At 34.9% G+C, this 23,115-nt stretch overlaps 1 protein-coding gene across 1 annotated transcript in view; it reads right to left on the bottom strand.

The window, feature by feature from the left end:
- LOC136811448 (coiled-coil domain-containing protein 171-like) overlaps positions 1-22,892 on the bottom strand; it is a 45,778-nt gene extending 22,886 nt beyond the window's left edge. The window contains exons 1-14 of the mRNA XM_067068056.1: positions 22,807-22,892; positions 22,223-22,259; positions 21,785-21,867; positions 21,233-21,407; positions 20,576-20,777; positions 19,769-19,809; positions 18,497-18,591; positions 18,043-18,135; positions 17,664-17,758; positions 15,274-15,466; positions 14,257-14,365; positions 13,709-13,809; positions 12,706-12,795; positions 6,739-6,900 (exon numbers count right to left, since the gene is read on the bottom strand). Of these exons, the coding sequence (XP_066924157.1) occupies positions 6,739-6,900; positions 12,706-12,795; positions 13,709-13,809; positions 14,257-14,365; positions 15,274-15,466; positions 17,664-17,758; positions 18,043-18,135; positions 18,497-18,591; positions 19,769-19,809; positions 20,576-20,777; positions 21,233-21,407; positions 21,785-21,867; positions 22,223-22,259; positions 22,807-22,857 (1,527 nt within the window). The 5' untranslated portion in view covers positions 22,858-22,892. The remainder of the gene's footprint in view (positions 1-6,738; positions 6,901-12,705; positions 12,796-13,708; positions 13,810-14,256; positions 14,366-15,273; positions 15,467-17,663; positions 17,759-18,042; positions 18,136-18,496; positions 18,592-19,768; positions 19,810-20,575; positions 20,778-21,232; positions 21,408-21,784; positions 21,868-22,222; positions 22,260-22,806) is intronic.
- Between the last annotated feature and the right edge of the window lie 223 nt (positions 22,893-23,115).

The following is a 23,115-nucleotide window of genomic DNA, read 5'->3' as shown; positions in this document are numbered from 1 at the left end:
AATCGTTTTTTAAAGGCGAATAAACTTTCCGGGAAAAACCACTTTCAGCCATTCTTGAGAATCGCCCTCCATCTTTGTACAAAAAAATCAGAAAAAAGTAATGACAGGATTTTGCACAAAGTCCAAAAAACCCTATTTTTAGGTAGTTTTTGGCCCAAATTTGCCCAAATAAATTTTTTCTCAAAAATCGGGCTTCGTCACGTTCTGGACATTGCCATTTTGCATCATTGTGCAAAAAATCAGAAAAAACTAATGAGCCAATCCTGAGAAAAGCTGGTAACAGACGGACGGACGAACGGACATGGGTTAATTTATAGAACCTCCACCGGGGTACCCGGAGGTAGGTCCAAAAAACGTGTATATAGCAAGGGTTTACACAAGAGGGGGCAGAGACATATTATGTAAGTTTTGGCCACAAATATAAGATAGTCTTAAGAATAAGTTTTGGGGTAAAATTGTCCAAAGTTTGATTGGTCTTGTCAAGTATTTTTAACTTCAACTTGCGACAAGCAAACTTCGAAATATAAATCGTTCAAACAAAAATATGTTATGTTTTATATCGATTGCTTACACATCTTTTGGGTTTTTATGTTTTACTTTTGGCATTCAGCAGATACACAAATCTCTTTTTTTGTCATTTGCACTTTTTTATAAGAACAAACTATATAAGAACATAAGGCTTCGATGGCCAAATTGGCCAAAATATTAAGGCTTTATGGACTCTATAAAACACCAAGTTTCTAAAGACATGCATGAAAAACACTCACAAAATGGTAAGATTAAAAACATTGGGCCATCTCATTTTATGACCATGAGGGGAATGGACGAACATTTCCAGGGGGTAATCCGAGAAGAATTTCCAGGGGGTAATCTGAGAAGAATTTCCAGGGGGTAATCCGAGAAGAATTTCCTTGGGGTAATCTGAGAAAAATTTCCAGGGGGTAATCCGAGAAAGATTTCCAGGGGGTAATCTGAGAAGAATTTCCAGGGGGTCTAAAGAAGTGTTTTTTTCATTTTTCCATAGGGTAAAAAGTTATTCTTGAATTTCCGGGGTGAACAACTGATTTTAGTTATCTTTCCAAATTTTGCCATTTTCCGGGGGTATATACACTTTTCTAAGAAATTTGTTTTCACTGGAAAAGGTTCGTCCACCCCTCCCCCCTGTATGGAGATTTTATGGAACAGCCCATTTTAAGAAGTTCCGAAGACAGGTCCTTATTGTTGTCATTATTTTTTAGCACGTGGAAGAATTAGAAGCGGTGTTTACTACTTGGTGACTACCTTAAATAATCGTTAACCTAACATAATTACACGATTCTGATTGGCTGAGAAGAATTTTGTGGAATACAACTAATCGTTTATTGTTTTGTCTCTGTTTTAACTTCCTCGGGCAAGCACCTCGCATGTCTTGGTGTAAGACTCTTCTTTTGACAGCTGAAAATATTTTCAAAAATTAAAAAACAGGGGGGTCTGGGTGGGATGGAAAATATCGAAAATTAACAAGAGGGGGTGTTTATTAAGCAACTTAGAATAGCCCATTGCGTCAGTTATACTGTTCTTTGTGTTAATGTGTTATGTCGTTTTCAGCTACGCCTAACCTACCCTGTTTCGACATTCCATAATACTCTTTCTCCAACGATAATGTGTCGCACTTACGTATTATACCATTTCATTGTTCTATCCCGGGGTTAGGGGGTCGACGAATATTTCCAGGGGTTAATCAAAATATAATTTTCATGGGGTCTAAGGAAAGTTTTTGCATTTTTCAGGGAGTTGGGTTCAATGGCTTGGCTAAGGTGTCATCAACCCAAATTAAAGAAAATGGAGTATCGACAGACCTAATTTAATTGATCAGGGGGTTAAAAATTATTCTGAAAATTCCAGGGGGTAAAAGACCAATCCACTTTTTTTTGTTGCAAATATTGCCATTCTTTCAGGGGGTTTCCACAGAAGTTTTTTTTTTCATTTGGCTTGAAAAGATTCATCTATAGATAATTTTTGCAGACAAATAGATCGTTCGAAAACAACGTTTACCAGATCTTAAAAGACTTGACGTAGCTTGTTTTTCTGAAAATCTTGGAAATTTCGTTTTAGCATCGGTAAAAAAACGGTGGTGACAATGACATATAGCCAGACAAATGCTCTCGTTTACTTATTTCTGCAAATACCTATATTGTTATTGCACGGCGTTGTCCAATATACAATCACCAAAGCCAATTTGACCAACAAGCAGTACTACCTAATTCGAATACTCTCAATTTTCGATTCCATATATTCCATCACTACAATTCTTGTGACTCTGTTCATAATGAACAATGTAAGCCATCATACTATAATGTCAATCCTGTTTCTTGGAGGTTACCTGTGGGCAAGCTTATCTTTATTGGTCACAATAATGATAGCAATAGACCGAACGATCGCTGTTAAATATTGTTTACGATACCACTTCATAGTGACCAAACGAAAAATTCACATTGCCGTTGCTATGTGTTGTATCCTGAGCTTGTCAATTCTGATTTGTCTTTTCAATATCAACGTTCAGAAAATAGACGAAACAGTTATCTCGAGTCGTAGTGCCATCATCTATACAAACATCGTACGATGGATCACATTTATCTCTATAACCGTTCTCGGTAAGGTGAACTTATACATACGAAATGAAAGCGAGGCTGCCCTTCAAAGGCGTGTCAACCCACATGGCGTTAGGGCGGAACGATTGGACATGTTCCGAACGTTAAAAAAAAGCATCAAAGACGTTATCCAGTTAAATTATTGGACTTGCATATTTCTATTACCAATGATGATATCAGCACTACTTATGACTATTGGATATGAAGCAGCTTTGGTTTTTCGTATAAACGGCTTTACAACGACAATATATGCCCTTTCAAACCCGATTATTTACCTCAGCTGTTTTACACCACTTCGTAGATATTGGAAGGGTCGTTTCAGGAGACAACGACAAAGAAGGGTCGGAAACTCAATTTAAAATGTTTTTCAACGCACTTTATGGTAGCGTAGACTGTCGGAAAGATTTTTTCAAAATATAAAAAACGCCCATGGCGTCGGGGTGATAGATAGATAGAGTCGATATTTTACGTGGATAGCCCAGTAATCTAGGACTTTTAAACAGTCTTTCGATTGCTTTTACGAGGTCCACGGCCAGCCGGTTCGGCTATCTATGAACTGAAAGGAACATTGGAAGGAGCAGGGATTCGAACCGACTCGTCCCCTGGTTTGAGATGCTGACGCCTTTGACCACTTGGCCATCGCCCCATACGGGTACAGCTTAAGAGCCAGTTTTTTTAAGAATGGGGCAGTTTGGGGCAGTTCCAATAGTTTGAAACTTAGATTTTTTTCATTTTTGGATATGTTGTTAAGTACAATGAACTGAGTAGAATCCCAAAATATTTTGGTCTGAAAATCCATAATGGCGGATTTATGCCAATTTTAAGTTTTTGACATTTTTGGGCATTGCACTTAAAAAGTTTTTTGATATAGAACCATGCTTTCTCAAATCAAAATGAGGAATTGATTTTGGGTGATTCTGAGACTATAGCCAGTAAACTATACAATTTTCCAAAAAAATCAAAATTTTCAAAATGGTAGCTGGAGTTATGACGTCACAAAACACTACAAATTTGATTTTTGGGGTATTTTAGAGCCAGCGACCTGTCCCAGGGGAGTTTTTACTGCTCAAAATAAATATTTTCTTAGTTTAGCCCTGTCTATCCATTTGAATTTGCAATAAAAATTTCGGCCCTACTGGCCCCTAGAGGCCTGAAAAGCCAATAAGGTCTCAAAAAGTACCACTTTAGCCCAATTTTCCTAGAAATCCCAACATTGTCGACCCAACTCTTCTGTTCCTGAAAGACAACCGCCGGGTCTCTTAGGATCAAAAGAGAAACCTATGGACCTCCGACCATTAATTTTTTATCTTGATTTAAAAATTTCTTAACATCGCTCGAAAAATGACTAAAATTGGGATATTTTGGCCCATTGGCCAAACTTCAAAGGGGTCTAGGTCACTGAATTGTTATATAATAAGGGCTATGATGAATCTTTGATATAAAAAAAAATGAAACTAGGTGAAAAAGTTGTCAAATGTGCTTTTTTTGGCCAAAAAGGCTTTTTTTTCAATTTTTGACTAGAGCTGAAGTCATTCTTTGCAGCCAGTAATTGGCAGTTAGAAAGTAAATTTTATCTGAAACATGATTCCTCATCACATTCCAGAAAGATCTAGGAAAAAAATCAAATATGGTACTTCGAAAGCTTATAGGCTGAATTTTCACTCAAAGGCGGCTTCAAACTCCCCTGACCCCCTTAATTTTGTAAAATTAACTTAAAAGTACATTTTTGGCTGAAATTTTTGCCCAAAATGAGTACCCATTGCTACTTGATTCTTGATTTTGTGAAAGCATCCTATAGATAGTTCAAGAATTTATCTGAAGTTGGAACCTTTTCTTTTCTTTTAAAGATTAGGGCTAGCTCCAAGTCAGTTTTAACTCTAAAATCCTAAAAATCTTGACAATGTTGCTCAAAACAAAACAATTTTGCTCAAGATTGAACAGAAAATGAGCCCACTCAGATAATAAAATCTTAGTTTTTGGAAAGTTTCATGGGGATAGTACAAACATTCATTAAGACCTTTACCTCCTGATCTACCATTTAAGGATCAAGTCTGTCAAAATGTGCTTCTAAACTCTCAAATCTTCAAAGGTGAACTTTACCAACCCCATAAAACAATTTTGCCATCAATCTTTCTGCCCTTAAATACTTAGAGATAAGTCCAAAAGTACAAAATATTCCTAAACCTTTCCTTCTCTTTGGATAATTTGAACTTTGGGCTCATTAACTGCATTTAAGGGTAGAAAGATTGATGGCAAAATTGTTTTATGGGGTTGGTAAAGTTCACCTTTGAAGATTTGAGAGTTTAGAAGCACATTTTGACAGACTTGATCCTTAAATGGTAGATCAGGAGGTAAAGGTCTTAATGAATGTTTGTACTATCCCCATGAAACTTTCCAAAAACTAAGATTTTATTATCTGAGTGGGCTCATTTTCTGTTCAATCTTGAGCAAAAATTGTTGTTTTGAGCAACATTGTCAAGATTTTTAGGATTTTAGAGTTAAAACTGACTTGGAGCTAGCCCTAATCTTTAAAAGAAAAGAAAAGGTTCCAACTTCAGATAAATTCTTGAACTATCTATAGGATGCTTTCACAAAATCAAGAATCAAGTAGCAATGGGTACTCATTTTGGGCAAAAATTTCAGCCAAAAATGTATACTTTTTAAGTTAATTTTACAAAATTAAGGGGGTCAGGGGAGTTTGAAGCCGCCTTTGAGTGAAAATTCAGCCTCTATAAGCTTTCGAAGAGTACCATATTTGATTTTCCTAGAAATCTTTCTGGAATGTGATGAGGAATCATGATTTTCAGATAAAATTTACTTTCTAACTGCCAATTACTGGCTGCAATAGAATGACTTCAGCTCTAGTCAAAAAATTGAAAAAAAAGCCTTTTTGGCCCAAAAAAGCACATTTGACAACTTTTTTCACCTAGTTTCATTGTTTTTATATCAAAGATTCATCATAGCCCTTATATTATAACAAATTCAGTGACCTAGACCCCTTTGAAGTTTGCCAATGGGCCAAAATATCCCAAATTTTAGTCATTTTTCGAGCGATGTTAAGAAAATTTTTAAATCAAGATAAAAGATTAATGGTAGGAGGTCACATAGGTTTCTCTTTTGATCCTAAGAGACCAGACGGTTGTCTTTCAGGAACAGAAGAGTTGGAGGTCAGACAATGTTGGGATTTCTAGGAAAATTGGGCTAAAGTTGGTACTTTTTTGAGACCTTATTGGCTTTTCAGGCCTCTAGGGGCCAGTAGGGCCGAAATTTTTTATTGCAATCACTTCAAATGGATAGACCAGGGACTAAACTAACAGAAAATATTATTTTGAGCAGTAAGAAACTCCCCTGGGACAGGTCAGATGGCTCTAAAATACCCCTAAAATCAAATTTGTAGTGTTTTTGTGACGTCATAACTCCAGCTACCATTTTGAAAATTTTGATTTTTTTGGAAAATTGTATAGTTTACTGGCTATAGTCTCAGAATCACCCAAAATCAATTCCTCATTTTGATTTGAGAAAGCATGGTTCTATATCAAAAAACTTTTTAAGTGCAATGCCCAAAAATGTCAAAAACTTCAAATTGGCATAAATCCGCCATTATGGATTTTCAGACCAAAATATTTTGGGATTTTACTCAGTTCATTGTACTTAACAACATATCCAAAAATGAAAAAAATCTAAGTTTCAAACTATTGGACCTGCCCCGCTCTTAAAAAAACTGGCTCTTAAATTTATGGGAGCCTCCATCTTTATGAATTAAGTCAAAGAAATTTTTTGACCGAGATCAAGTGTCTGCCCCCAGGATTTATATAAAGTTTAGAGCGCTAAATACGAAAGTGGACGCAGCCTAACATTGCGTTTAACCATTTTGAATCGTAGGCTATAGCATAGGACTTGCTTTCAAAGATGCATATTTGGAATCTTTGCTGCCGACAAAAAATCTTAGAGACCACTCCTATAGTCAGTCCGGGGTTTCTATAATAATTTCACATCTCTTACTGTATATTTAGGCTTTGAATTTGTCACCTAACGCATATGTAACTCTTTTTGTCAAATAATTGTTTCACAATAAAGGTATATAATAAGACAATTTTTTATTACATACCTGTTGTTTTAGTTCAAGTATTTGAGTATCTTTTCCATCCATAATTTGTTTGTGGTTTTGATCTTCTTTGAGCAATCGATTGATCCTTTCTTCGTATGAAGCACATTTGACTTGACATTTTGACAGATTGTTTTGTGCGTTTTTAACCAAGCGTTCAGCTTCCTACAGATGTGGTCGAAAAAGGTTTAGACGATTAGAATCGTAGTAGATAATGGTACTATGGTACAGCAATTAAGTAAAAGCCCGAAGGGCTAAAAGGAAATCTCCCAGGTAGGACTTGAAGCTTCTAAATCCTACCTAAGTTGTACGGCCTTGAGCGACCCGCGTGGTGTTCATACAAATTTCAGATTGAAAGTAAAATTTGCCACTAGATTTCAAAAAATATTCCACTCGAAAACACAGGAAGCGCTAAATTCAATCCGTCGTCAAAAATACGACGCATATTCTAAGGCTTTACTTTCTTCACTTAAGAAAGGTTAAAAACTCGCTTCTATCCCTTCAGGCTTTAACTTCATTGATACAAAGCACATCGTTTTAGGATTAAAACCTCGCCGTAACAAAGTGTGGGCTATATTGCCAAGTATTAAGCCAAGTATTCAGCTTTATGGTCGACTTCTTGACCTTGATCACTAAAACCGTAAACCTTAAATCAAACTTTTGAATTTGTTGCTACGCAATTTATGCTGGAATTGCTCTATATTCCTTAAACACGTGTATGAGATGGTTGGTGGTCAAATCGTTGGGGACCTACAATCCTGGCCAAAAGTAAATAGAATTTTAACCATTCTACTGGTTTTTTACGTTGCCCTCCCCTTCCCCTCCTTGACAATGCTGCTGAGTCAGCTTGAGGTCTCTCAAGGACCTCATTCTCAAATTCAACACTGTAGGACGGAAAAGGGGGAGAGTGGCAATTGTCATGGAAAATTAGAGCAATTCCATTACTTTTGGCCACTATTGTAAGTTTTTCCGGTAAGGCTGACACAGGTCTAAGAATTCAAAACAAAAAAAGCCTAAACTCTGGAACAAAAAGACAAAATTTTGGCCATATCCAGGGATTAACCACACTACCCAAAGACAGATGGGCATAATGTAAATTCCCATTATTTTGTGAGCTGCTATCTCCACTATTATTTTTGAGAATAGCTAATTCAGTCTTAAAACATCGTCAGCCCTACGTTTTTTTAACATTTCGTAAGCTTTTCTTCAGGAGACTTTCTTCATATTTTAATCTTAAAAGTTTGAAAATGGTCAAAACATAAACATTTTAACTTATCTTTAGTACATTCAAAGTCATAATATTTGAGAAAAAAAAGGGAAATTCCCACAAAATCTTACAACCACAAACAATCTGGAAGCGCTCTAAATTAGGTTGGAAGGGTAGAGTTTTTTAACTCTGAGTCTTAACAAGAGACTTGCGATCTTAGGATCTGAGGATCCAAAAGTCCAAGTAAGGTCCGATAGGGCTCAGAATATAGCCTGGAAGTCTATAAACCCCTCCCGAATTGAAATATTCGAATAAATTTATCAATTAGCCCAAAAGCGACTTTCTCGTCCGCACTTTAAATTAACCAAAGGAGGAATTAACCAAAATTCTCAATATATTTTGACCGAGATTGTAGGTGAAGGGAGGGGGTTCATAAATAGCTTAAAAGATGGTTATTAAAATAAACTGACAAAAAAGAACAGAAAGATAATATAAACTCCAAAAAAGGTCATCCATACGTAGATCTTATAAATAAAACACAATTCATCCCCCTCACATATGACAAATTCGCACAACCTACGCAGGAGAATAAACCCTCTTCGACAGATTACTTCGAAATAAGTTTATAAAACCCTCGGATCACTTTCGAGATTAAATATGACCAAATCTTACAGAAGCCTTACCACACCCTGACCTACTAAAATTTCGTCAATTTTGTCGAATTACTCTCAAATGTTACAGACACCATTTATGTTGGATATTAACATCATTTTACCTTTGAGATTAATTAAATATTCATGCTCTACACGATAGTGAAAATTGCAGCACGGGTCGATGAGAATTTAATCTCCCGAGAACTTTCAGCCATCGCACTTTTATGTTTAATGTACACAGGACTCGCCAATTCATGCTGCAACCTTTTCATATACGTTTTGTAAAAGATTCCAAGTTCAAAAGAGCATGTAAAAGGTTACTTCGTAAGCGACGTATCTCCCCACAGAACATTCCCAAAATGCGTGCATCAATAAAACTGACCAACGATCAATGATACAATATGTGCCCTTCCGATTGGGGAATGGTTCCTACTCCTCATGAAGTAGGAATTTTTCAAGTAAGGATTCACAGGGCTTTCCAGAAATCAATGGTTCTTTAAACGCCAGATATGTCATAAGTACAGATATCTTACATAAAAAAGGCCAGTTGGCCGAAATATTCATAGAAAGATGATGTGTTTTTCTTGACTACGCTATATTGTATACACTCTCGCATAGACGGAGAAAATTGGTTTTAATTTGACAAGATAAAACACTAGATAAAGCTACTTTGTTCCCAGCTGAAGCAAAATAATGCGCCATCTTTGATAAGTAGACCATAGTTCGGTGTCGGCAATTTTATCGATCAAGCCTATCTTTCGCTTTGTCACTTCACGCCATTCAGGTTTTCTTTTTGTTTGATTGAACAAAATTGCCGGCAGCGAGCTGTGACCTATTGTGACCTACTTTCAGCAAAGATGGCGCATTATTTTGCTTCACCTGTCGTTGCTCGGGAGAGTAGATAGTAGTATACAGAGTAGCTCTATCTATTGTTTTATATAACTTCACAGAAAAAACACACACGTGTACAATATTTCGACGTTTGTCTTTGTCAAGTAATGAAGTCTGTACAAACTGAGGTGGTATTTACATGATTTCTGGCTAACAATATAATCGTCAAGGGAATAATAAAATAAAAAAATTATTAAAAGAATAAAAGGTTTTGTTTGATAAAAGAAATACTTAGGGAATAGAAATTAAATTTATAAAGGAAAAATTAATTGATAAAAAACTTTATGTACAGGTATTTAAAAGTGTTAAAAAAACAGAAATGATGAAAAATTCTCATGAGAACAAGCTAAAATTGGCAAGGGAGGCATGTGCAAGCAGATACTCCTCGACAAAAATTTTAAAAACACTATTCTATTGTCTCCTACTAAAACCAAGACAATAGAGAAAATAAAAACACATTAAAGTAAGCACTATTACATTTATAAGAATAATCTAGGTATAAAACTAGCTAAATGTCTAGTATATAATGGGCCCTTACTCGCTAGGCTTTTGTGACCCACCAAATATAATTACATATTTGCAGAGAAAACTCAATTATAAATGTCCAAAAGGCAAAAATAGTACCGACCAAAAATAAAGAAAAAAGAAATGATGTAATTAAAAAACTAAAAAATCGGAGTGCGGATTAAATCTAGCCAAAGTCCTCTAACGGCACATCTCGATCATTTAGACCATAGGGAGCAAATGAGTTTAGTTTATATTGCCAAAATGACTCCCTACGGCGTACTGATGGAAGATCTGGAGCCTCATCGATTAGAGTAAGTTCCCAATCATCCATACCGTGATGGTCTGCCTGTTCGAAATGTGCATGAAAGGAGGCTTGGGTAACGATAGAACCTGATTTGTGTTTCCTATGGCAGCACTTGTAATTGTTAAACCTAGATCGAAAAGGAGTGCTAGCGCTACCAACATATTGTATACGGCAAGTTTTGCAGGTGAATAAGTATACAACACATTTGGAGTTACAATTCAAGTTCTTCGCCCTGATCTTATATTCTTTGCCGTCCTTACCTGAGAATGAACCTGTCTCTTTTATAAAGGGACAGACGCCGCAGCGTTTTCCTCCACATCGACCACTACCCTCGTTGCCCTCTGATTTAACAGGCAACTTAGCACGAACCAAAAGATCTTTAAGACTTTTCCCCCGCTTAAAACCAACAACCGGGACGTTTCGGAAAAGATTGCAGTGTTCATTGTCAGGTGTTAGCAAGATATGGATCTTAGATAATATCGACTTTAGCCTAGAATAAGAAGGATGGTAAGTAATATTTAACACTATCCCTGGGTTGGTCTTTTTCCCCCGTTCTCGAAAAAGGAGATCGTCGCGTTTATGTTCACGCGCTCTAAGGATCTGATCACGTACCATCTTCTCTTTATAACCTCTCTCCAAAAGCCACCGTTGAAGCTGATAGCACCGTTGGTCGAAAAAAACTAGGCTCTGAACAGATGCGATTGAGTCGAAGAGCCTGACTGTATGGTATCGAGCGTTTCGAGTGATACACATGACAGGAAGACGCATGGAGATATTGGTGCGTATCAGTGGGCTTTATGTAGAGATCGGTTACTAGACTATCCCCATGACGAATAACTTTAACATCCAGGAATTCAACTGAATCTTGAGAAAAATTAGCGGTAAACTTAATGCTAGACTCAGCTTGGTTAAGATGATCTAAAAATAACCGAAGTTTTTCTTCCCCGTGTTCCCAAATGAAAAAAACATCATCAATATACCGCCACCATACTAGAGGCTTGTCAATGGCACTCTCGAGAAGCCTTTGCTCGAGTTCGTCCATGAAAAGAATCGCGTATGATGGCGCCATCTTGGTACCTATGGCAGTCCCCCTCTTTTGTTTAAAAAACCTACCATCGTGCTCAAAGATGTTATTCTTAAGCACGAGCTCAGTGAGTTCTAAAAGAGTGTCAGATGAAATAGACTTATCCTCTCGACGCTCAAGAGCCTTACGGACCGCAGCTAGACCTTCGTCTTTGATTTTAATAACACACCTCTTGACCATTTCGGAAGTTTTGTCTTTAATCAAAAAATGTCTCAAAAGTTTCTCATTTAAAAAAAATTTCAAATCAAAAAAATAATGTTTGAAAAAAGTCAAAATGTTACAAAAGACTACTTTTTTATTGAAAAAGGAGCAAAACTCTGTGAAAAAGTACCCAAATAGTACCCTGTACTTGCTAGAAGAGTGAAAAATACTCACCCTCACCCCTAAAGGTACCAACTTTTTTGAAATGCAAAAATAGACACCACCACCCGGCTATAGTACCCAGCCTTTGTACCCCACCCCTGCTTTAATCAAGTTCTATGATTTGTTTAATAAAGTGCTTTATTTTTCTTTAAACAAGAGAAAGAACCGCCCCCTCCAACGCCGCGGAAGTAGAAAATTCGGAAAATCTTTTATTGATTCTGCTTTTCAAGAATAAGACGCGCGCCTTTTTGATTTAATTTTTCGAATCAGCCAAAAATCAATTGAAAATATTATATACTCATATATTATCATGATATAATCTATATGCATATTTTTAAACGTGCTCAAAATTAAAGTCACTTTTTAGCCGCAAATTTCTGTAATTTCCGGGCTTGATAGAATGTTTTGGCTGAAAAGTGTGCCGTGATACTTTAATAATTGGTCAATTGAAGTAATAAACAAAGGAAAAGTAAAAAAATTGTTTTATTATTGGTTATTAATCAACTCATATAAGAGCTTGTAAAAACTAACCTCATAACAGCTGTCCATAAATTTCTTACGCGCACGGTAAACCTCTGAAGGTGCTTGAAAATTATACATCTGAGGAAAAAAGTCCTGCCGTGGAAAATTCTACAACAAGAATCTTGTTGCGCCGGAAAGTCAAAAAACTGATACGGGGCCCTATTCATAAACACAATCACGCAACTTTGTTGTCGTTCCTAGTCCTTTTAGACGAACGCGGTCCTTACGATTTCGAGATTGCATAATTCGTCAGATTGTTATGTTTTCACACATCCCTTTAGTAGAGCTTCAGCGTGGTGTGCAGAAAACATTCACAATCTGATCTCAGGTTAGTAAAAACTCCATCCCATATTCCTAAGTTAAAAGTAACTAAAAAGTATTTAGTTTGATTTATAATTATCTCAGATGAATACCCAAATAAGAAGATACATTTGCATACCTCTAAAGCTCGATCTTTATTCCATGCCACTTCTCTGTGAACAGAACACTCTTGCTCTAGTTTATCGAGCATGAGCAGTGTCTCCTTGTGCTAAATGAAGGAAGAGAGTTTCGACTTATATTAATCATACACAATCAATAAATCCGATGTACTTATATATACCAGGTGCGCCAAGAAAAAGTCAAGTCTTTGTTTGTCAAGATATTGTGAGTTTACGGTTAAATATTTTTTGTTAATTCTGCTTTTATTTTACAGGGGAAAGCTCAACTTAAAATTTTGGAATATAAATCGGTTCAGTCAAACAAAAGTTATGTTCAAAAAACTGAACATTTTTTGCCTACCCAAAATGACAAAATTTATTATAAACAGCAAAACTTTCTCTCTGTTATTTACCCATTAAAGATTCGAAAAGCCGTAAAATGATTGAATTTTATAATTGGGAACTTTCAAATGGCTGATTTAAGGTCTCTGAAGCACAGACTTCGTTTTGATTAAAATACCTTTGATATTAGTATTGATTCTTCATTTAAACTGTTTTTAACATAAAATGGAAATTAACACCCCGAAAAGAAAAATCTCATGGATTTAAAAGTGCACTTTACACCCTAAATTAAACCCGTGCACCAAAAAATGTAATTTTGAGCACCCCGAAAATCAAAAACTAATGCATGTAAAAGTGCAATATCACATCCCGAAATTGTTTCACACTAGCAAACCCAACCCCCGCCTCGCATTTCACACATTTTTTCCTGTATGCATTGAGATTAGGATACCAAACCAAAAATATTTTTAGCATCAAAGGATAAAAAATTCATGTTTTTGTCCGGGGGTAGGTTTACACTTTCAAGGAGCTAAAACAAACGTTCGGGGGTTAAACTAGTATCAAGAGAATGAAATACTTTATTCGGGGTCAAAGTTTTTTGTCTAGGGGGGAGCTCGGAGAAATAGTATACTTTTCTCCGGGAATCTAGTCCTGAAAAATGTTACATCTTCCGATCCGTACCTTATTTTGAATGTCCATCACGTTATCTTGAAATCGTTCCATCATCTGTCGCAACTTATGTACAATGTCCAAAAAACTCAACTCTGCATCACAACCTTTAACTAGAAAGTTAAAAACGATGACTTTTTACATGAGAATAAGGGTGACAAACTCTACGTAAATTATATAGTGCGCTCATTCTTGGTTATATTTGTTATTTGAATCTTTCTATAATTTGAACCACTTAGCTTTAATAAACCAGATCGGAGTTTTTGAAAAAGTGTTACCCTACTGGTAAATCCGTCAGCTATAGGGAGTAAGTTTTGCAGGACGTTAGTTCAGAGCAGTCGTCGAGGTTTTTTTTTTCGGTTATAATATGGATTACACGGTACATAACGAACAAATAAGATGAAACACTACTGGCAAGAAAATAGTCTCCTTCCCCGCCCCGCTAGGCACTAAGTTATATCGCCAGAGGTATTTGGCTGAAAGAAAAAAGGGTTTTAATCGCTGTTTCACTGTTGACTTTCACGATAAATTTGGATAGGTGCGAAGAAAGGATATTTTACCTGGTGATATTACAATATCCGAAACAAGTTTATAATTGTTCATTAGATATTCGACTTCTCTGTACGCTTTCTTCTTCTCTTTTTCAATCTTTACCAACGTCTCTTTTGTCTGAAATAATAGCATAAGAGGCTTAGATATTTAATGAATTTTCCTGGTAAAGTTTTTATATCCCAATTTTAAAGTGATGGATTGAGATATGGAGGGAACAATCTTACTAAAACTCGCAACAATAGTCGTATTATCATATAACGCCTATACTACTGTATTACACGCATTATAAACGACTCCAGTCTACAAACCATCCGATTATTCCTTTAAGGAAGGACATTAACACGCTTCCTTAGCAAACACAAATGGAATGGATACTAATGTGTGTGAAATTCCTTTTCTAAAGGGAGGCAACAGAGCCTTCCCAAAAAATCAATAAAAGGGCCTTATAAAGAAAGGATAAGAAATAAAGGCGAAGGAGAATTTCAAAGAAAGGGGTCTAAATACTTTTAGAAGAATAATGATGTGACATTTCGTTTTATCAAAATACTTTTATTTCTGACAAGTTAATATTCTTAAATAGAGTGCGAAGCAAATTTCAAAAAGTTAATGTAGAATCATTAGATTCAGCATTAAACCATAAGGAAATCTTTATGCAAAACTTTATTATTGTAAAGAAACTCAAAAAAGAAATTCAAAAGAAAAGTGATAGAAAGGAATAAATTTGTAAGCAAGGATTAATTTTTGAATCTAAAAGAAACGTTTAAAATGTTTAACCTTATTTCGTTTTATCAAAATACTTTCATTTCTGACAAGTTAATATTCTTAAATAGAGTGCGAAGCAAATTTCAAAAAGTTTAATGTAGAATCATTAGATTCAGCATTAAACCATAAGGAAATCTTTATACAAAACTTTATTATTGTAAAGAAACTCAAAAAAGAAATTCAAAAGAGAAGTGATAGAAAGGGATAAATTTGTAAGCAAGGATTAATTTTTGAATCTAAAAGAAACGTTTAAAATGTTTAACCTTATCTAGTTCTTCGACAACTTCACTAACATGTTGGTTATAATTTTTCACTTCAGCAGTAATCCCATCCAAGTGTTTGTCTTTTGCAGCAATTTGCGTTTTGTGTAAATGTAATTCCTCTTTCGTTTTGTCGAATTTCAATTTATATTGGTTCAAATTATCGCGCTCTTTATGGTAAGCACCTTCAAGTTCTCTGAAAGGGAGAAAGTATGTAAGTAAAGTCTAAATTATGAATTTAACTTATAAATTATGTAGGATTGGACAAGTGGTTTCAGGCATCTTCGTTAGAACCCAGGGGTTTCCACTTTGAAAAAAAAATGGTTCAAGGGTTTTTCATTTTCATCTTATAATCACCTTCCAAAAATAAGTCTTTTGGTCAAGTTTGGACACATTTAAGCCATTTTGGACAAAGATATGCTTAAAGTCTAAAAATGACGATATTTCGAGTTTCTGGTTATGACGTCATCACAAAAATTAATTTTTTCTACAAATTATGCCATGCGACGCCACTATTTCCACATTTTTACACACCGTGTCACAAACCCTAGAAAGCCCTAAAAAAATCGTCCACGGTGGAAATCCTGAAATTTTTAGCCCACTGTGAAAGTCCCATTTTATCTTATTTCATCCCCATTGGAGGCTGAATGGGAAAAATTACACTCCGAAACAATTTCCATTGTTGTTTACGAGCTACACTCAGATTGCTATCCTTTTTAGGATTTCGACACACCTCCCTGTAACAGTGTACATTTATAGTCGGGCAGCATCACCAGGGAAACCCAGGAAACAATAAAAAAGATCGTCCAAATAAAAATCGCAGATTACTGCGTCGGATGAGATGGAAAGACACGCATAATCTAAATTCCCAGTTTGGTTATCACTTAGATCATAACTTGCACCTTCAATTGCTTAACCGTACGGACTACCAAGGAACAACGAGGCAAGAAATAATATTCAATCTTAATTATAAAAGAATCTAAACAAGCAATACTTTAATGGACCTACCTATTTATAAAACGAATAATTAGAATTTAATGGAATTTTAAATTTCGAATTATATATCTATTGGAACGGAGAAAGCAATTAAGAAACACCTTTTCGGCAGTACTAATGTGCAAAAAATCGCAAAAAACTAATGAGAAAATCTCGAGAAAATCTCAAAAAACCGCTTTTTTCGGGACATTTCCGGTTCTAGCGGCCGGAAAAATTTCTTTTTCGAAAATTGGGCTCTGTCACATTTTGAGCATTGCCATTTTACATCATTGTGCAAAAAATCATGAAAATCTGTCGAGTTTAAGTTGAAAAAATGAAGGAAAACCGTTTTACGCCGGTTTTCGGCTGTTCCGGCGATTTTTAAGGAGTTCCGGATTCAAAGGATGATTTTTTTGGAAATCAAACGATGCTAAGTTTTGGCCATCATCATAAAGAACATTTTTCTGTAAAGAAACAATTAAATAAGTTGAAAAAATGTGACGGAAATGTGAAAAAACGACGATTTCCGGCACATTTCCGGTTCTACAGACCGGAAAATTTTTTTTTTCTGCAAACGGTTTACGACAACCCTTTTCGGCAGTACTAATGTGCATCTATGTGCAAAAAATCGCAAAAAACTAATGATAAAATCTCGAGAAAATCTCAAAAAACCACTTTTTTCGGGACATTTACCGGTTCTACCGGCCGGAAAAATTTCTTTTTCGAAAATTGGGCTCTATCACATTTTGGGCATTGCCATTTTACATCATTGTGCAAAAAATCATGAAAATCTGTCGAGTATAAGTTGAAAAAATGAAGGAAAACCGTTTTAAAACGCGGTTTTCGCGTCGCCTGTTCCGCCGGCGATTTTAAGGAGTTCCGGATTCAAAGGATGATTTTTTTGGAAATCAAACGATGCTAAGTTTTGGGCATCATCATAAAGAACATTTTTCTGTAAAGAAACAATTAAATAAGTTGAAAAAATGTGACGGAAATGTGAAAAAACCGACGATTTTCCGGCACATTTCCGGTTCTACAGACCGAAAAAATTTTTTTGGCAAACGGTTTTTCGACACCTTTTTCGGCAGTACTAATGTGCATCTATGTGCAAAAAATCGCAAAAAACTAATGATAAAATCTCGAGAAAATCTCAAAAAACCGCTTTTTTCGGGACATTTCCGGTTCTACCGGCCGGAAAAATTTTTTTTTCGAAAATCGGGCTTCGTCACATTCGAGGGTTTATAGTAATGCACTTTTGTGCAAAAAATCAGAAAAATTGAATGAGCCAATCTCGAGAAAAGTTGGTAACTAACGAACGAACTAACTAACTAACTAACTAACGAACACGGGTTAATTTATAGGACCTTCACCCCACCGGGGTAGGTCCAAAAAACTAATTCGAAAAGACTTGAATTTACCTAAATTTCTTGTCAGCATTTTCCAAACTTTGTCGACTTTCAATCAATTTTACTTTCTCCATTTCAAGAATGCTTTCAGTTTCTTTCAACTTCAACTGTTAAATGGAAAGAAAACCATTGAGTTTACAGCCCGAAGGGCTTGTGGAATCTAATATACTTTCCCGAAAATAAATACCTTATCGGGGAAAACTTCGTCGGGGAAAATTTTCGTCGGGGAAAAATATTCGTCACTTGGCCGAAATTTCGTCACTTTTCCCCGACGAAGTTTTCCCCGATAAGGTAAGCGGGGTGGGTTAGAATAAGAATGTCCTGGGTTGAAAATTTTTGAAACATTTATTAGCGGGGGGACGCTTTTAGGTACCCGATAGTATAAGCTTACTTGCACAACTTCAGTATTGAATTTCGTTTCTAAATGTGCTGCGCGTTCGGCTTGAATATTTTCTTCGACATTTTGGATGTGATCTTGCAGATGCTGAAACAAATGAAATTATATCCCAGCTGGCAAAAAAAACGTCATTACAACGTCCTTCCTACGTCCCTAACATCCGTATATTGTTACATGGACGTTCAAATAACGTTTTGTGCCAGATGGGATTTCATATCTATGTTATTGAAGTTAACTACCAAAAGACAAATAAATTCTTTTTTTTTCCAGAAAAATCATATCTTTTTTCCAAGCAGTGTTGAGCCAAACGAAATTTAGTTAAAGATCGCATAAAATGGCAGACCCAAAAGGTTAAATAATCAAATAAGTTGTTCGAACCGTCGTTGTAAAAAAAGCTATTAACTATTATGCTGCTTCTTGATGGCTAGAGCAAAAAATAATGACCAACCTTCATCTTTCCTACTAATTCACTTTCCAAAGTTGTTGCGTATTCACCTTCTTTGAGCAATTTTTGTATAGTGAAAGATTGATCTTGAAATTGTTCTACAAAAACACATAGAACGTTAAAAAATAATCAGCGATTGATGACCTACTAAATAATTGTACAGTAGAAAAAAATATCACTAGTTTTGCAAGCATTTGGGGCTCACGAAATATAAAAAAAAAATTGTAAGTACAACTTTTGTATTGGATTGTCCGCAAAAATGATCGATTTAAAAGGCAGACATATTTATTTATTTGGCGGGGTCATATTTAGCCAAGAAGCTAAAGGAAAATGAGGAAATATTATGTAGATGCACTATTTAAGAATACAATTCGTTAAAATGAGAAAGCCGTGTCACTATTTTTAAATACTTTTTAAGGTAACCTTTAACACTTACAACTTTAGGCACTTTATTTCTCTTTAAGGGCTCTGACCATAGTGAATTTTTCATAATTGCCGTGTTTAAAATGTGTTTTCTGACTGATGTAACCAACAAAACTATGGCATGTTATACATTTTCTGTTAGACAAACTATTCCTGAATCTGAAAATTCAAAAATTGCATTGAAAAAATTTGATGAAGAAGAAAATGAAGACTTTTGCAAGGAAGAGTATTTCAACTTTGAAGAGCTTAGTTTCGGCGAGGAAAAAACATTTTGAAAATTTTTTTGCAGTAGATGGTGTATCTTTTACCGAACAATAAAAATTTTGGCGGAAAAATTTTGTAAATGCTTCTTTGTTTCGAAATCTTCAAAATAGTGGTTTTCATCAATTTTTCATCTGGATTTTGCTTAAAAAACAGTCATAACTTTTGACACATCTTTTTAGAAAAATTTTCCGCAAAATTTAAAATAGTTCAATTCTTTGCGGACAGTGTAAAGAAATTTTGAAACAAAAAAGTCAATTACCCATTAAAACTGAGCACTTTTTGTGAAAGAGGGTGATGCAACATATTATCAACATCTTTTTAAAGTTCATAACGTCATTTTTGCAATTAAATTCTTAATTACTCTTAAGGGATTCGATTAAAAAGCAATTTATAAAGGCAAGTCTTTGTTAAAAGTGTTAAGGAACCTGAAATATAACTTTTATGTTCAAATACCAAAATCAATTTTTGGACTATGGTCAGAGCCCTTAAAAGAGAAATCTTAAGAAGGCGCTACCTAAAGAAGAACATTTACTGTAGTAAGTGCAGGAAAATAAAAGTTTAATGAATTTAATAAGGTGATAAACTTACTCTCGATTACTTGACATTTTTCAAGCACCTCTTCGTGTTTGCTAAAAAATTGAAAAATATTATTGAGAGAAAGAAGTAAAACCTTGTTTAACACCTAATCTCATGGTTGATTGAAATTCGATTGACGTTTTAGCTTACGTTAATTTGTAATTTCCCGCGAACTTGTAATTTCCCTTCTAGCTTTTGTAATTTCCCTCCTAGATTTTGTAATTTCCCGCGAAAGTGAAATGTCCATCGTTTGGAAATTCATCACCTTTTTCAAATTTCTTACTAACTTCGAAGGCTTAATTAAATGGAATATTATTCAATTAAAACTCCATTCGCGCTTCTATGACTTTTTTCAGACCTCTTTTTAAAGTTTCAGATTGATTTCCAGTGTAAAATTGACGTCTTTCAGAATTGCTAGAATTTCAACCCAAACCATGAGATTAACCAGGAATCCCATGCTTGTTTTCGTGAAATTCTGGATAAATTACCCTCGGTCAAATTTCGAAATGTTTTAAATTTCCCTCGTTGCACTCGGGAAATTTCAAAAAATTTCAAAATTGACCTCGGGAAATTTATCCAGAATTTCCCTCATAACCATGAGATTACTAGTACATATCATATTTCCATATTAATAGGGCAGATTTTCAAGTTTAGAAATGTCCTTAATAATAATTCAGCACTATTTTATACCTTTTTGTAAGGCCTGAGGTTGAATTTTTTATCTTTCTCTTTGGTTTTGTCAGAAAAAAGCCTCTTCTTATAATATGAAAAGCATGTTATCTCGTCAAGCCATAGAAAATGTGAAAAAGGATCACTCACTTTTTCCATACAATGATCAACTGTTCAGCAGCCAGTTTTTCTTGATAAATGACTTCATTTTCTTTTTTCACCTGTCTGACAGAACCTTCAACTTTTTTCAAATTCTCTTCATCCTTGAAGAGTCTTAATTCATATTCCTGTTTAACTTCTGATAGCTCTGATTCAGAATATTCTAACTTCGATTGCAGGCTGGTGATATGTACTGTTAAAAAAAGACAAAATAACAAAATAATTGATTAAACTGTTTTAATACCAAAGCACAGCAGGAATTCCTGGGAATTCTCAGGAATTCTCAACTAGCAATAGGAAAATTTTGAGAGTGCTCAGGAATTGTCTCATATAAAATCCCTAATTTATAAAGAAAAAAATAATTGTTCTCAAATCCAATTTATTCCACTGTTTTGTGGAATGGCTATTCCACTGTTTTGTGGAATGGCTGAGTAGCGATGATAAAGTCCCTACTGTAATAGCTAAAGATTTTGCAGAAAAGCTGATCTGCATTATTCAAAACCTGCGGAAAATTTATCGTAAAATACTCAAAAGCTACAGTAGCGCAAATTCATAAAGAATTTATCAAAGCAATTGCAATCCTTCCCACACTTAGAAAAATAGGAATAACTTCGAAAAATCTACAGTATATAATAAAAAACCACTCACCTTGTAATTGTTCAATTTCATATTTAAAGTTCTTTTGGTCTTCAGCTCTCTTTCGCTTTTCTTTGTTTGTCTCTTGTTGAGAAACTGTCAGTTCATATTCCAATTTTTGTCGGATTAATTCATTTTTCTCAAAAGAGGACTGAATCTTACTGATCTTCTCGTGCAACTTCCCGATCTGTATTGGAAAATAAAAAACAAGCAGTGCTGGTTAATAAAATGAATCTGAAGAAAACTTTACCACCATATGAAAAACGTTTCTGACGCAAAATCATCAGCATGCTTTTTTCAAAATTTTCAAGATAATCTCAATCTGCTTAGATAGGGGGTTCTAAAAGAGTCTGTCCCAAATTTAACTTTAAAAGATAAACTGAACTTTGTGCATGGTGTCCTCATTGTCTCCCTTTTTTATCACACATGGTATGAATGAATGGATACGAATTAAAGATTTTCTGATAAAGCCCTAATAATATCCCCTCCCTGACCTTAAAAATATTTTGTTTCCTTTACAACATGTCCTTTTGATTCACTTCTTATAAATTTAATTGTTCCTACCTCTAAATTGTAGTTACTCGATTCCTCTGCAAGTCTTAATTCCAATTGACTACATTTTTTACGATAATCATTTATTGTGTAGTCTATAAATTGAGAACAATAATTATAACATGACAACATAATAGCACTCTTAGCAATTTTTGATCTTTTAAAAAAGGCTTTATTTTACACAAATGTTCCCGTTTCAGACACATATTTCATATCAGGACAGTGTTTGCCTATTGTCATATTATGCTGATCTGTAAGCAAAAAGATGTTTTTACTTTCCTCTTTCTGACCAATCTTGCTCCACATCTGTGCCAATCCAATATGAAAAACCTTGTAAATTAAAATTGATGAGTAAGCAAACTATACCACTCTTATTCAAAAACGAAACCTTTCTAAGCGAAATATTTCAAATGGGTTCAAGAATTCAACACTGCCAGAAACAATACATACCTTCTGTTCCTTTGTTATCATGCTTCTTGAGAACACTCTGACAAAAAAAAATAAAAAATGTTGATATTAATCATCCATTTAAAAGAACATTGATAAGGCATCATTTAACGTTATCTCCTACCATTTGTGTCATGCCACGCGATTTCCAACATACTCCAAAAATTAAACTTAGAGTTTACGCATGCGCGATTACATCAAAACAAAACTGGCTATTCCGCTTACACAGCATTTTCAAACAAAGCAATGTACCCTTTGTTCTGCTTTGTCAGCCTATAGTTGTGTCTCCTTTCTATATCAGGAAATGAATGTCTTTACTAATTCTTTTAAATCAATCTTGTATATTCTATCCATTTAGAATAGTAGAGTGATGTAAAAAACATAAATAAGTTATTGGAACTTATTTTTGCAGGAATTAATCTTAGCGCTTTTTGCGGTTTTTCATTGAAAAACTTGAAAAAGCCCTAGAAAAATGAAAAGATTTGTCCAAAAAAGGGCAAAACCGCAAAAATTAAAACCTGCGAAATGCTATTTTTCCAATTTTTTTTAGACCGCAAATATTAGTTCCAATAAGGTAGTGTTCTTACCTTTGTGTTTTCATTTGTTAGTAAACTTTCATAAGCGCTAGGATCCATCATTTATCTTATATTCTCTCATTTTCTTATATCTGATAGTAGAATAAACAATATTTTAAAGACATCATCAAAAACTTCTTAGTAACAAACAAAATGAATTCTGTAGAGATTGAACATTGATTTGAAACTTTGTTGTAGCAATGAATAGAGATTTCCGTGGCCTAGATCACTTTCGGCTACGTTTCGAAAGCTCCTTCTCCAATCTTCGGGCAGGGGAAGGATGCTTTCTCCACTACTGATCCAAGCCAAGATAAACTTTTT

This window comes from Clytia hemisphaerica, unplaced genomic scaffold, assembly GCF_902728285.1.
Source record: "Clytia hemisphaerica strain Z4C2 unplaced genomic scaffold, Clytia hemisphaerica genome assembly, whole genome shotgun sequence".
NCBI classification, from domain to species: domain Eukaryota; kingdom Metazoa; phylum Cnidaria; class Hydrozoa; order Leptothecata; family Clytiidae; genus Clytia; species Clytia hemisphaerica.
The sequence above is the reverse complement of the archived record's forward strand: the minus strand, read 5'-3'. Positions and strand labels throughout refer to the sequence as shown.